We start from the raw sequence: 14,246 nt of genomic DNA on the forward strand, positions 1-14,246 counted from the left end.
CTACGAGTACACATATCCCAAAGTTCTTAGACGGAGTAGAGGTTCAAAGGGGGTTGTAGCTCAAAGCGTATGGGTCTTGAAATATGTCCTGGACCATAACCGTTACGCGGGTTAAACATTCCATAACGATTCAAGAAAGGTAAATATTTTTAAACGTAGAAAATGAGATAAGAAGTTCTTTAAAATGTAAATAGTTTAAGCAATTATTGTGTTTTTTTGACATTTTTCTTTTTATAAATAATATCCAAAAACTTAAATTTAAAGACAAATATATTTGTTAAAGGGGGATCCCAAAGAAATATTTCATAATTATTTATTAAAACCAGTAATAAAAAAGTCATAACTAATATTAAGGATATTTCTGTTAAATAATACAATTTCAAGTAACCGTTAAAAAATAGTAGAAGAAGCAGTGATAGTGATAGTCCTAAAGCAATCGATGGTACCGGCTCAACAACTATCGATGCTTCCATCGATGTTTGTCTTGCTAGTATTTTTTAGCGTGACCGTTCTTCAGCATGACCGTTCGGTGTTTCGGTATTTAAGGTATATAAGGAAGAACAAGCATTATAGTTGCTTGATGGGAATCTTACACCGCTCTAATTAAGATATTTAACATAAACAGAGACCAACTGGCACGCGGGAATAATGGTGAACGACTCTGGTCTATCGACAGTTGACGACTTGGAGCAAAAACTGAACTCGGCAAAGCAGTCGTTGTTGATCCTAAATGAAAACATTCGCCGCATTGCTGGCCGCGTCCCCAAGGATTCCCAGCAGAGGTAAGACTCTCAGCTAGCAGTTTCGAATTCAATTAATGGTGATTCCAACGCCTTTCAGATCGGAGAAGTTCAAATACACCCACGATGCCAAGAAGAACGACCACAACGGCGATCGACCTTTTCCCCGGAACGGACCAGGTGGGGTCTTCAAAGACAAGCGGCGGATGTACGAGAGCAAGAACCCGATTCCCCGCTTCCCCATCGAGGAGAACGAGGGTCGGCCGCCAAGGATTAACTCCCGGGTCATCCGGGAAATGCCCACCAAGAAGGAGGTGGTCGAGGCGCAGGGCACGGACTCCGAGTCGCGGGCGCGGAATCGCCGGATGTTCGGATCGCTGCTGGGAACCCTACAGAAGTTTTGCCAGGAGGAGTCGCGGCTGAAGAGCAAGGAGGACAAGAAAGCCGAGATTGACAGGAAGGTGGAGAAGCAGGAGCTCCAGGAACGCGCCTTGCTGAGGAAACAGAGAGAAACGCTTTTCTTAGACAGGAAAAAAAAGCAATTCGAGATCCGGCGATTGGAGTACAAAATGGCCAGAATGAAGGACTTTAAAGCCTGGGAAGCAACCATGTCGCATGCAAAGAATCACATTAGAACTAAAACGAAACCACACATATTCTTCCGGCCGAAGCAGCATTCCGCCCGGACGGAAAAGCTTTTGAGCAAAAGTAGAAGCGAGGCTGATGTCTTCATAGAATGCAGGCGCGAGGAACTGGAAGTCGAGCTAAAAAACTTGGAGAACATGAATTTTGCGAAAATGGAGGACGATAACGTAATGGACGAAAGCTTCTATGAAGAGCCTGACGATGATCACTTGGATAAGTGTAAGTAAACTGATGTTTACCAAGAAGCATTTAAAGATATCGTATCGTTTCGTAGAGTAATGAGGTGGAGTTTTCAATCCGTGAAAAGAGCCTTTAAGAAAATATACTATTTATATTTCGTTTCGTTTAATCAGAAGCAAATATAAAACGAATTAATAATGTCGATTTTTGACATTCACAAATAATTTGCTAATCTGTTGTTTGTTTTAATATACAACCTTCTATTTCTATTGCAGCATCATTATATGGTAAATGAAGTTCGTGAAAATGATTGATGCTATTTCTAGGAATATAGAATTAAAACTAATTCAAATTAATAAATTAAATGCAAACAAAATAGTTTCACTTCCGCCTATCAAAGGGAATTTTAGATCGTTAAAATTAGGGGTGAAAAGAACTCGAAGAAGAGTTGCCATTACTTGTCTACCAGAACTAATTAGCAGAACCAATATTTTTTATGCAACCCGGCTACATTTGCATTGCCCATACTAAAGTTTAGCATCTTAAAAAAACGTGCATAAAGAGCGTAACAAATTTTAAGTAATGATATTATGCAATTAGTTTAAGTAAAAGCCCTTAAACTAGTTTAATTAGAAATCCCAATGTCAGCTAAATTAAAAATCTAATTTTCTTTAATTTGCTTAAATAGTTTTGGAGCCACATTTATGTATTTAAAGAAAGGTATTAATAAATTAGAAAATATTGTCTACTAGTGCGTCATCAACAAATTCATTTTACCTGAGAACAATTAATGCCAGTAAAATACAAATTCTCTGAATACGAGTGTTATGAATGTATATTTTATTAGCGTTGCGGTGATTTGAATAGGAGACAGAACGGTTTCATTGATCCATAAAAAGAATGATTCATGGTATTTTACTTTGATGTACTCTGAAGACTTTGGCATTGAAAGCTTTGGATGAGCTTAGCTTGGGCTAGGTTTCCAACAAGACCGCTTACTGGTCCGTTCCTCAGCTAATGCTACGCAGGATCCAATCGGAGAAGCTACTCACCAGGGTGTAGACCCCCGGAACGGTAGTCACCCCGCACAACGTGGGCCCAAAGGCCACGATGCCGATGAGCGTGTAGCGTCCACTTGTTCCCAACAAACCGGAGGTTCCGTCGTCCATAAAGGGTCCACCACTATCGCCGCGGCACACGTCATTCATGGGCATTCCCTGAGCGCACAGATGGTTCGGGGTGATGACAATGGGCTGCTGGAAGTTCTCGCTGAGACTGGCATAAGCGACGGCGCAGCTGGTGGTGTTCACTATGGGCAAACGGATGAAGCGCACACCGGCGGAGGAGTTCGATGAGTTTGTCCTGCCATTATCTGTAAGTATTATATGATAATTTCGATTACTACATATAGATCATATAAGTGCTTATATAAATGTAGTTAAGGGTACAGCTACAAAGACAGCAAGTTAAAAGTTAAAGTGTAACTTTAAGCCTAGTAATCGCTGATCTCGAATAATTTCGATCTGACAGTTGGTTGAAAAGTTCAACGGACCAGATAGATATATACTAGCAAAAAAGTTGTTTCGAGACTCACTTTCCGGATTCCCTGTACTCCAACCGGCAGCAACTCCCGTTTGTCCTATCAGCCTGTTCCCGAGAGCAGTCGACCCGTTCAAGGGTAAGCATATGGGTGTGAAGGCACCTGAAAAGTGGAGGGGTATTAGTTCTCAGTAGACCAGAGAGTAGAATAACTTACCCTCCGTGCTATTGATTCTTAGAAGAGCAATGTCGTTTGCATATCTGGGCTGATCGTAGTTAGGATGAACCAGAACCCTCTCGATGGCATAGGAGCTTTTCCCACCTTCATCCCCCAATCGAACATGGGACCTATGGGAAAGCTTGGCTTAACTGAGATTACCTTAAACTCTTAATCTTAACTTACAGTTCCAAGTCGCTGACTAGGTTAACCACACAATGGGCGGCAGTTACGATGTGGTTACTAGAGATAAGGGATCCCGAGCAGCGGAAGCTAATGCGGCTGCTACCTGAAAATAGAAAACCGTTGAAACTAAACATCTCCTTTACAGCTACCTCTCCGAGCACAAGATGTGCGCGTGTCCCTGTTCCGGACCACCTCAGACCAAAGCCTCCGCATCCTGTCCAGCTCCAGGTCCGGGGGGAGGAGGCGGTGGTCGCGGAGGTGCTGCTGGTGGTCCTCCCCAGAAACGACAACCTTGTGGTCCCAAGCCTTGCGGCGGAACAAAGTGCACTAAATGCGGGAAGGACGGCAAAGGTGGCCCTGGAGGCAAAGGCGGTCCCGGTGGCAGGGGCGGTCCAGGCGGTGGCTCCGGTGGACCCTCGGGTCTAAGGGCGCCACCGAACAATCGAGGTCCCGCGGCCCTGGGATTAGCTGCCCTGCTCTTTGCCATCGGTGTCTTCGTTACAATAAAACTGGGTATTGTGGCCAATGAAATTGGATGAACCCACACAGGACGGGATTGGCCTAGTCTAGGATCTCACTCAAGATCATAAATTAGCAAAGGCGTTGCATTGATTTGGGGAGGGTACAAATAAAATTCCAAATTGCATATCAAATAACTTCCAAGTTGTACTCACTTCGGTTGCGATAGGCAATCCTGGCCAGCCAGGGGTATTGTCCAGCAGTAGCCTGTTCACCTCCCAACAGCCGACTCTCCACACTTATCCCACAGCTTTGGGGCCTCCTTTGCACTAAGGGCGGTACCGAGGTGGTGGTGGGTGTAGACAGAGGAACAGGATTTCTTGCAATTGGTGGAGCTGGAGTTGTGGTAAACGGTGCCAGGGGAGGACCATCTTCTATATTGGAGCTGACATCCTCCTCTCCCTGCCGCAGGAATCGTAGGTCGCCAGGGAAAATAATGGGCTTATCCATCGGAGTGGGACGCGGTGAAGTCGTCTCATCGCCGTGCTCTACTTGATAGTGAAAGTGATGCCCGCCACCGAATCGCCGGTCCAAGAACTCTGGCTCCACAGGCTGCGGACAGTTGCGTTGCTCCTCGAAGTTCCAGTAGTCGTGCACATCCGTCTCCGTTATCAGAAAATCCGAGTGGCTTTGGGATTTTCTGTGCAAGGAAGTGCCCTTGCTATCACCCCCATCATCCCAAATCCATCTATCACCCGGTGGGGCAAAACGCATCTTCCGACTTGCCTTGACCAAGGATGACTCATCGCGGTGTTGTTTGCGAGATGTGGGGCAGCAGACAAGGGGCTCGAGGCCTTGGAAGCCACAGTTGGCATCGTGCACTTTGGCGAACACTGCGGACTGCTCTCCAGGACCATGGTGCAACAGGAGACGGGCAAAAGTGGCACACTTCCCCAGGCGAATGCAGTGGCAGGCGGTGGCTCCACGATCCCCTAAAATGAGAACGGACTGGCTAGATGACTAGGCAAAAAATCACTTCTCGCGGCGAAGGTCAATGTCAGCAGGGCAATCGCGAGCCAGAAAACCAACAAACCAGCAAACCAGAAGTGCCCCCGGCAATTACTCACTCACTTTATTGGTTCGGCGTTCGCTATCGTTCGCGCGGTTTATTGCCCTTCGCTTAGCTGCTGGGAATTTCTAGTAACACCTTCCACCGACCTTGACCCACTTTGGGGGCTGTTCTTCAATTACCCCTCCCACTGCACGTTCGTTTCTTGAGTCTTTCGTTATTTGGGAATCCCCCGGGACACTCACCACTTAGCCACAGGATGCAGAACAACAGGGTGACGCGTTCTAGATGCCGCATTTCGAAAGACCAAATCGGAAATTGGGAGCCCGCTGACACAACGTTGCCCGTTCAAGTGCGAAATTAAAATAAATTGGTTCAATCTCCGAGCCTGCCCAGCATGCATATCTTACTTCCACATCCAGCTCTATTCAGATTTCGATTTCAGCGACGACGAATCAAAACAAAAAGAGAACTCGGAAAAAAACCAATTATCGGGCCATAGTCAGTTTGGGCTAAAGTCAAAGAGCAGCCGCAGCAGACGAAGAGCAGCGGCAAAGCCGGCTAGCTGAGTAACCGACTAGCAGCCAGAAGAGCTTAGTGCAAAACATGTTTTCGCTAGTCGGTCGAGCTAAAGATGAAGTCGAGGAATAGGAACAGGACACACCGTTTAGAATGTGGAACTCTCTTTCGTGTATTTTCGACGCTTACTTTACAATTTATGCTCTTAAGTTAGTCGACAGATGAACGGGCTAAGGGCCTTAGAATGGGAAACAAGTCTTACTTAGTGGAGAGATGGCTTACGTAACTAGAAATGCATCGCGTGGAATGTCGAGTTGCCGATGATGTACAACTAAAATACTTAACTACTCATTAGGCCTTTTTATAGTCGATCTGGTTTGTCTTCAACGATCGTGCCGAGTCTAAGCCACCGGGGGAACCTCTGCAGAGGCCACGGTGACGGTAACGCCGTTCTCGACCTGTTCTACAGGTTCGACAATCGGCTGCGGAGTCGGGGATAGCGATGGAGATGGAGATGTATTCACCGCAATCGTTGTCACTGCAGCTGCTGGATAATGGCCATTTACACTTGCATCGGCCTGGCTATTGATATCTTCCCCGGCAGGCTCTTCCACGTCGTCGTCATCAACGGGCGTCTCTTGGCTCAAGACCGCCGCCAAGCGATTGTCATCTGGTTCGGGAGCTGGCTCAGCCTCATCGACCGCCACCGGGGCTGCGACCTCCGCCACTTCTGCCACCGGTACCGCTGATGGCTGCTCCAATTCGGGGTCCCCGCCCTCTTCGCTCGTCCCATTTGCATTTAAATGCACTGCTACGTCGCCATTGTGCACGGAATGGGGCCCCCGAAGCTCATTGATGATCTTCTCCCCCACCTTCGCGTCGATCTCGCTAATCTTTTCCTGCAGCATGCATTTGAACTCGATCGGCCACTTGGGGCTCCATTCACGGAACAGCTTAATCTGCGGACAATGAACCGTGAGAAAGGGGGGTAATGGAGATGGAAACTTTCTACTACTTACGCGGCACTGGAACAGGCTCATGGGCTTGTCCTGCACGGATGCGTTGGCCAGCGAGTTGACCAGGCCATTCATATGGACTTCGCTGGAGTTGGAGTTGGAGGTGGAGCCCCGTGCCAGGTACTCCACGAAAACGTAGACAAAGTCATCCCGTTGCAGCTCGCTCCACTCCTTGAACCACTGGATTATGTAGCGGAACTCGCCGTCTATTGATAGATTGCTCATCGACATCCCGCTGCCGTTTGTTTATATTGCTCTTTTCCCACGTCGGTGACGCCCCCGCAAATCCCCTGTCTGGCTTTTCGGTGAATGTGGATGTGGATTAGGCAATGCGCTGCCACGGATTCGATTCGATGCGACTGCAACTCCAGACTGCTGGGTGAATGCTGGCTGAGAGCGCTGCGCTCCAAAGTTACCAGTAAAAGTAAAACCCGTTTCCGCTTCTAATTTTCCCACAGCACAGGCTCGGCTTTGTTTAAGCTAGAGATGCGCGCCTAAGTGAATGTTCTTCACGACAGGCACGAACTATGGAGCAAAAGCTCACAAATCACTCAGAGCCGGATTATATTTTAAAAACAATATCTTAACTTTTTATCTTATTGGGTGCAACTAATTTATCAGCTTTCTTATTTACTTCTTCTTAACTATGAAGCTCTCGCTTATAACTAAAACAAACTTAATTTGAATAGTATATGAGAGTTACAGAAACGTTGTCCTTGATTATTTATGTATGTATGTTGACCAGTAATTATGATTTCGACATATAAGTTGTTTTAAATTTAAGCTTTACCATCGTGACACGCTAGAGTAAGGTCACGTGCGCATCTCTAGTGTAAACCTACCTCAAAACAGCTGATTATCGATAGCCACCTAGAAGCTCGTTATCGATTGGTTCCACCTGCGGGGTAAGCTGAGTTTAAAGACTTTCTAAGCGGGATAATCTTTACAAAAAACGAGCGATTTACAATGTTATTTGGTCGAAGGTTACCACCTGGATACACGGAAATATCGTAAATAAGGTAGATGGTAGAGGTGGAGAATAACCGATATTTTCGGCAATCGATGTTTTCCTCCAAAAACGTCGATGTCGGCATCGATGTTTCTCCACCTCTAGGCAGCAAGTAAATAAGTTTAGGAAAATCATTTATTACAACAAGAAAATGTCTTCGTCCGAACTGGAAATACAAAAGGCTGCCGATGGCCAGCAGGAGCAGCAGGTGCCGGCGGGCGCGGAGATCGTGGGCGCCAAGGAGCCGGAGTCGGATACAAATGCCAGTACTCAGGCGGAACGCGATTTTGCCGCGGCCGAGCAGTACAAAAATCAGGGAAATGATATGCTCAAAAGTAAGTACACACCTCTGCCCATCACTGGGGACGTAATAAGCGCGATTAGTGGACTGCTAGCAACCCGTAACGAATTCCGGGAGTGCACTTTCCGAGTACCTCCTTCAACCTAACCTTAAAACAAAGGCAAACTATGGCTGTGTGTGATAATTTACAAGTCTCCCGGAACTCATGGGGTATAATTAGTACTATTACTCACCCTATGGCACTCTCCCGCAGCCAAGGAGTTCTCCAAAGCCATCGACATGTACACCAAAGCCATAGAACTGCAGCCCAACAGCGCGATATATTACGCCAACCGATCCCTAGCGCACTTGCGTCAGGAAAGCTTCGGCTACGCACTGCAGGATGGTGTTTCGGCGGTGAAGGCGGATCCCGCCTACCTCAAGGGCTACTACCGCCGGGCAGCGGCGCACATGTCCCTGGGGAAGTTTAAGCAGGCCCTCTGCGACTTTGAATTCGTGAGTAACACCCGCCAGCATCCTTGATCCAGCCACTGAACGATGATTGCCTTCCAGGTGGCCAAGTGCCGGCCCAACGATAAGGACGCCAAGCTGAAGTTCACCGAATGCAACAAGATCGTCAAAATGCGCGCCTTTGAGCGGGCCATTGCGGTGGATAAGCCCGAGAAGACGCTCTCCGAGATGTACAGGGACATGGAGAACATAAGTGTGTAGCCCACTTTCCCTTCTTACGAAAGGAAGATTAACATAAACCTTGTCTCGCAGCTATCGAGGATGACTACAAGGGACCACAGCTGGAGGACGGCAAGGTGACATTGAAGTTCATGAAGGACTTGATGGAGCATTACAAGGGACAAAAGCGACTGCACCGAAAGTTTGCCTACAAAGTAAGTTTATAGCCCTCAAGCGCAGAAGAGCTTGGTATAATCCTTGCCTTCCCTTCAGATACTCTGCGAGATTGATACGTACATGCGGGCTCAGCCCTCGCTGGTGGACATCACTGTGCCGGATGAGGAGAAGTTCACAATCTGCGGCGACATCCACGGTCAGTTCTACGATTTGATGAACATCTTCGAGATTAATGGCCTGCCCTCTGAGAAGAATCCCTATCTGTTCAACGGTGATTTTGTGGACAGGGGCTCCTTCTCCGTGGAATGCATATTCACGTTGTTCGGCTTCAAGTTGCTGTATCCCAATCACTTTTTCTTGTCGCGCGGTAAGTTTGTACATTCTCTAAGATGTGACAATTGCTTAAATAAACAATTTCAATTGATTGAAGGCAACCACGAAAGTATCAACATGAACCAAATGTACGGATTCACTGGCGAGGTGACAGCCAAGTACACCAGCGCCATGGCCGACATATTCACGCAAGTGTTCAATTGGCTACCGCTATGCCACTGCATCAACCAGAAGATCCTGGTGATGCACGGCGGCCTCTTCTCCAATGACAACGTGACCCTGGACAATATACGGCGCATTGAGCGCAACTGCCAGCCGCCCGAAGAAGGTCTTATGTGCGAGCTCCTGTGGTCCGATCCCCAACAGTGGGCGGGCCGGGGGCCGTCCAAACGAGGTGTGGGCATCCAGTTTGGGCCGGACGTTACAGAGACGTTCTGCCAGAACAACAACCTGGACTACATCATACGAAGTCACGAGGTCAAGGATATGGGCTACGAAGTGGCTCACAACGGCAAATGCATAACAGTCTTCTCAGCTCCGAACTATTGGTAAGATTAGTCAGTTAACCAGTGGAATACCATGTGATTGTTGATCTTTTTGCAGTGATACTATGGGCAACATGGGTGCATTTATTACCATTACGGGTAACAATTTGAAACCAAATTACAAATCATTCGAGGCTGCGGTAAGTAGAGCAATATGGTACCTTTTAAGCCAACTTATAATCGCCATCGTTTCAGCCACATCCCGACGTCAAGCCCATGGCCTATGCCAACAGCCTTATGAACTGGCTGGCGTAGTCAGTTTTCAATTAACTTCAAAAGCTAAACGCATACTCCCACACACCACATACAAATTTACAAACAGCTTGAGAACCCACAACCGCAGAGCAGCCCAGCTTTAAACGATCAAAGGAGAGTCAAAGGATTCTGAGATGCTCAATAGACTTTATGCACACTGCGAGCTGCTTCACTACTTAAGTACGAGTATTGCGAGTCAATAAAGCGCAGGACGAGAGGACGGCGCGGAAAGGATAAGGATCACAAATAGAGAACAGCAATCATTTTATAAATTCAGCTATATTTGATACAGAACGAAATGTTATAGTGTATAGTGGCTTTAGAAGTCGGATGCTAAGTTTTATCGGTGCCAAGCATCTGCGGTTCCAATTGTAAGTGAAATTGAAAGAAAATGTTTGTTTATGCATAGCATTTAGTTATGGCTACCAAAACATAATATACGAGTACATATATAAAATTCTACTTCAATTTTGTTTGTTCCGAACGCTTAATTTGTGTATAAAAACAGTTTTGTTCAACCCTTGCCTTGTTTATACTATAAAAGTCATTTTTAATAAAACTATTCAAGTTAGATACCTCAATAATAATCCTCAAATTTTTTCAATCCAAAAACTATTGCATACTCTACTGATATAAGTAACACTGATCAAAGTATCCGATAATGCATAAAAAGACAACTAGCATTAGAGCCTGTAATATTAATCGAGTGAACAGAAATCAGAATAGAGCAATTGAGAAATAATAAAAACGGTCTGTTTTTTATTAATCAAGGTCGAGTCCACTTGCTATGCTGAAGCCCATGACCCCGAAGATCTGGCTAACATTAGCCTGGTAATCCTTGAGATGGGCCCGCTGCAGAAGCGTCACATAGACGAATGGTCCATTGTAAGTTGCCATGCGGTGGAAAAAATCCCTGGCCGGTGTCTGCAGTTCTTGCGGTTGGGCCTGCGACAGGTATAGCACCACCACGGTCATCAGGTCGTGCAGATGTTTTCCCTCTATCTGCAGGCCGAGTATGAAGTCCGCCAAGCTCTTTAAGAGCTTCAGCTGCAATTTGTACTCCTGAGTCTGGGCTTTTGGGGTTTCCGTACTGCTGTGAAGGCTAGCTGCCTTAAGGAACTGCTTCAACTGGGGTATCACATCGCTTAAAAGGATACAACCAAAAGATGAAAAAAGCTGCAGTTGTTTTTTAAACAACGACTTACCTGAGACTTCGTTTCAGTATAAAGTCCTTGGCATGAACGCCCAGCAAGTGCAGCAAGGTGAAGCATCGGTTTAGCACCAGTGCGTCTTTCTGCCGGAACTTTTCGACAAGTGGTTGCCACACTAGATGCACCAGAGGCAGAAGCTCGTTCTCATAGTCCGCCAGCAGAGGCAAGCCACTGGAAAAGCATTCGAGAGCTGCGATCTGCTGTGCCTGATTATCGGTGGAGATGAACTTGATTACTTGACCCAGAATATCCTTAACCATTTCCACGTGGCGCGGTAGAACGGGCTTCGTGGGTTCCGGTTCCGTGTCATCGGCCTCTTCTGCCTTTTCCTGAGCTGGCTCCTCGGTCATGTCTGCGTCGCCATTAAGGTCTTCCAGTAACTGCGGCCTCTTGAGCACATTCACCCACGTGGTTAGGACACTCTGCTCTTCATCCACTTGCATTGGCAGCTCTGCATTGACCTCTGCAGCTGCATCTACTTGCCAAGAGGAAACATGATTTAGGAATGCCTTAAAGACGCGCAGATAGGAGTGAACATTGGTTGACTGATGCGTTTTGGAGCACTCCTCACGTATGGTTTGGAATAAGCTGTCCAGGTGGGGCACATTGCCCCTTGTGCTGTATTGCAGCACCACTGTTAGAATATCCACAGCCGCGGTGCTATCCGGCGACCGCTTTAGCAAAGCGTTAAGGTGGAAAGTGATGTAGTCCGTGGAGCACTCTATGAAGTGTGAGGGTTCCGCGTATCTTAGGGCTAACTGCATGGAAATGAACGCGAAACTGGCCGCCTGGTGGACTATGGTGTTACTGCTGGCTACCTTGAGCAGCACTTTGTGTAGACTTAAGAATATATGCCTGTCAAACGTGTCGCCAATGAACCTGGCACAGTGACCCACTGCATCCAAAATTAAGCAGGTGTGCAGCACATTGAATTGGGCGTCTGCAATGGTTACCCGACTGGCAACCGCCTCTGTCTGTTCGTCGTCGGAATCACAGTCTTGGGTGCGCACCTCCACTGCCGATGAATATAGGCCAGGAGTGCGTTCCTCAAACCAATGGGTCGGCTATATAAAAATTATAGGTGTGTACATAAAGTATTCATTCGGATAGCCCGCATTTACATACCTTGCTGACCTTAAGGCGCCACGCTGAGTCCGGCTGAAGCGACAGGTTCCAATGGTCGTCGCGAAGGATCTGGTCCAGGAAAAGATTAGCCAGTACCAATCGACTTTCGCGAGCCTTCTCTTCCTGCGGCGTGACCATCAGAGTTAGAAGCAGCACACACTCGTTCATGGAGGACGACCTCTGCTCAATAAGCTCTTGGCAATGATCGAAGATAAGCCGATTTAGAGAAGGCTGAGCCCCCAACATGGCTCCAATATCATATAGGATATCGACAGTGCGCTTAGAGGCGAGATACTTAAACTGGCGCCAAGGCAGCTTGACCAATTCGGCGGCTAGGCCTTTGGAATCGCCTTCTCGAATACGACGGAGGGAGTATTCCTCGTTCAGGAGATCCCTGGTGGGTCGTTGGTCTAGAGCTGTCAGCAGACAGGTGACGAACATCTCCAGGTTTTTGGGGACCAGCAGCAACAGCTGCAGCTTATCGGCATTGACGTTGCGCAGGAATCCTTTGAAAAAGAGTAGCTCTGCGAACTGTTCGTTGTCCTCGCCGCGATGCAGGATGCGGGGCCATTTGTTAAGATGTGCGTCCAACAGCATTTCGGCATTCTCGTCGAAGATGCCCTGGCTACTGGGCTGTTGTTGCAAAAGAACCAGGGTTTCCCTGCACCGCAGGGCTATCTTCTCATTCTCGTCCTCTGACAGGGCCAGCACACTCTCCAGCACATGGACAAAGTTACCCCTTAGATTGTGGGCACAATGCTTGAGAAGAAGGCAGCACATGTCGGCGTAGTTTTCCCTTACCCTCAGGGCACTGTGTGCCCTTAGAATACTCGTCTCCACAAAGATTGGCCGGAGACGGCGAGACGTGGCCGCCGCCCAATGGATTGATCGAGGCTCAGTTTGCATTTGATGCAGTCGCTCCTCATTCTGTTCGGATGTGGCCTTTTTGCTGCCAAAAAAGGTGAAATCACATTTCTCCGCCATATTGTCTGTGGAGTTATTGAATAGGTTTCGGAACGCCTCTACATCATAGCGCATTTTCATGAACTCCTCAGTGGTTTCCTCGAACATAATGCAGATGATGCGTCCCAGGGCTTGAATGGCCATCTAAATAAAATAATTTTACATCACTACAGATGATTCCTTAGAGGTTTGAGAGCAACTCACCGATTTAATGGTCTCGCCCACCTTGTCGTCTTTCATTGATGTTTTAAACAGCACAATAAGGACCTTGGGGAGGAAAATGAATATGGTATCGGCTACCTGACTGCGCAGTACCACATCCGCTTGATCCGAATCGTCATGAACGTAGAAAACCACCAGTAGACATTCAATGGCAGTCTGGACGAGTTTTCGATACTTTTCCTGCTCTATGATCTCCAGGAGCATGAGCAGTATCTGTCCAACGACCATCGCCGTCTCCTTGACGTAGAAAGACTCTAGCACATCGGTGGTGGAACGACGCAGTGCCTCGAAGATGCACTTGATGGCAGCCAGCTTGATTTCCTCGGAGAGATTGGGTCGCATGACGGCCGACTTCGAGTCGCGTACTTGTTGCAGCACCACAACCACGATGGAGCGCAGACCCTTCTCATCCGCCAGGTAAGTTTGGGATATAATGCTGCTGAGGCAGTTCATCAAACTGGTGCGCAGCTCCTGGTTTTCCCTACATATGGAATGGATGATCTTAAAGCGAAGTCCTATTTGGCATATAGAACCACTTACCCGGTCAGCTCGTCCAGTTTGATGACCAGCGGTACCACCGTTTGCACCTGGTAAATGCGCATTTCCCCAAAGTTGAATCCCTCGATCTCTCGCTCCACCTGGGACAGTGTGTCCTTGCTGGGCTCCTTGATGAACCCCTCCACTGCGGGTTTCACCTTCATCACATACCGCTCCAGATGCATCATCTTAGCAGCATGTACTAAATATAATTAATTATCCAAGTAGAAACAAAACAGCGCCGAAACGAAACCCGGCAAAATCTGCAAAGGAATTTTGAACCAACAGCTGTTTCGGCAGTCACATGCAAACGCGCGCATATGACAACC

At 47.4% G+C, this 14,246-nt stretch overlaps 6 protein-coding genes across 8 annotated transcripts; 3 read left to right on the forward strand and 3 right to left on the reverse strand.

Annotated features, from left to right (window-relative positions):
- The first annotated feature begins 543 nt into the window (after positions 1-543).
- Pnn (desmosome associated protein-like protein pinnin) lies at positions 544-1,941 on the forward strand. 2 transcript variants are annotated; one of them, XM_017075493.4, is made up of 3 exons: positions 544-782; positions 841-1,604; positions 1,660-1,941. In XM_017075493.4, coding segments are annotated over exons 1-3 (900 nt in total). In that variant the 5' UTR covers positions 544-648; the 3' UTR covers positions 1,662-1,941. The 2 variants fall into 2 exon arrangements, with proteins under 2 accessions (XP_016930982.1, XP_016930981.1); XM_017075492.4 differs by having other exon boundaries at positions 1,841-1,941.
- Positions 1,942-2,391: 450 nt separating this feature from the next.
- On the reverse strand, positions 2,392-5,574 carry LOC108010601 (CLIP domain-containing serine protease HP8). The gene is made up of 6 exons (XM_065867256.2): positions 5,281-5,574; positions 4,182-4,958; positions 3,508-3,610; positions 3,322-3,452; positions 3,160-3,267; positions 2,392-2,937 (listed from the first exon to the last, which is right to left on the reverse strand). Exons 1-6 carry the CDS (start codon positions 5,330-5,332, stop codon positions 2,576-2,578), a joined length of 1,533 nt encoding a protein of 510 aa, XP_065723328.1. The 5' UTR covers positions 5,333-5,574; the 3' UTR covers positions 2,392-2,575.
- LOC118877913 (uncharacterized) lies at positions 2,803-4,163 on the forward strand. Of its 2 annotated transcripts, none has more exons than XM_065867257.2 (2): positions 2,803-2,939; positions 3,653-4,163. In XM_065867257.2, the coding sequence occupies exons 1-2, from the start codon at positions 2,917-2,919 to the stop codon at positions 4,044-4,046; spliced, it is 417 nt and encodes a 138-aa protein (XP_065723329.1). In that variant the 5' UTR covers positions 2,803-2,916; the 3' UTR covers positions 4,047-4,163. The 2 variants fall into 2 exon arrangements, with proteins under 2 accessions (XP_065723329.1, XP_036674347.2); XM_036818452.3 differs by lacking the exon at positions 2,803-2,939 and adding an exon at positions 3,107-3,243.
- Positions 5,575-5,701: 127 nt separating the features above from the next.
- LOC108010569 (uncharacterized) lies at positions 5,702-7,063 on the reverse strand. Its single transcript, XM_017075449.4, has 2 exons — positions 6,574-7,063; positions 5,702-6,513 (listed from the first exon to the last, which is right to left on the reverse strand). The coding sequence occupies exons 1-2, from the start codon at positions 6,799-6,801 to the stop codon at positions 5,956-5,958; spliced, it is 786 nt and encodes a 261-aa protein (XP_016930938.3). The 5' UTR covers positions 6,802-7,063; the 3' UTR covers positions 5,702-5,955.
- Positions 7,064-7,664: 601 nt separating this feature from the next.
- On the forward strand, positions 7,665-10,446 carry PpD3 (protein phosphatase D3). Its single transcript, XM_017075471.4, has 8 exons — positions 7,665-7,914; positions 8,134-8,375; positions 8,433-8,583; positions 8,643-8,764; positions 8,823-9,093; positions 9,157-9,607; positions 9,663-9,744; positions 9,800-10,446. The coding sequence occupies exons 1-8, from the start codon at positions 7,731-7,733 to the stop codon at positions 9,857-9,859; spliced, it is 1,563 nt and encodes a 520-aa protein (XP_016930960.3). The 5' UTR covers positions 7,665-7,730; the 3' UTR covers positions 9,860-10,446.
- Positions 10,447-10,590: 144 nt separating this feature from the next.
- On the reverse strand, positions 10,591-14,206 carry Tti1 (Telo2 interacting protein 1). Its single transcript, XM_036818364.3, has 5 exons — positions 13,921-14,206; positions 13,363-13,861; positions 12,196-13,302; positions 11,065-12,134; positions 10,591-11,003 (listed from the first exon to the last, which is right to left on the reverse strand). The coding sequence occupies exons 1-5, from the start codon at positions 14,103-14,105 to the stop codon at positions 10,622-10,624; spliced, it is 3,243 nt and encodes a 1,080-aa protein (XP_036674259.3). The 5' UTR covers positions 14,106-14,206; the 3' UTR covers positions 10,591-10,621.
- Positions 14,207-14,246: the final 40 nt, after the last annotated feature.

The sequence above is a fragment of the Drosophila suzukii genome, chromosome 3 (genome assembly GCF_043229965.1).
Source record: "Drosophila suzukii chromosome 3, CBGP_Dsuzu_IsoJpt1.0, whole genome shotgun sequence".
Taxonomy (NCBI): Eukaryota; Metazoa; Arthropoda; class Insecta; order Diptera; family Drosophilidae; genus Drosophila; species Drosophila suzukii.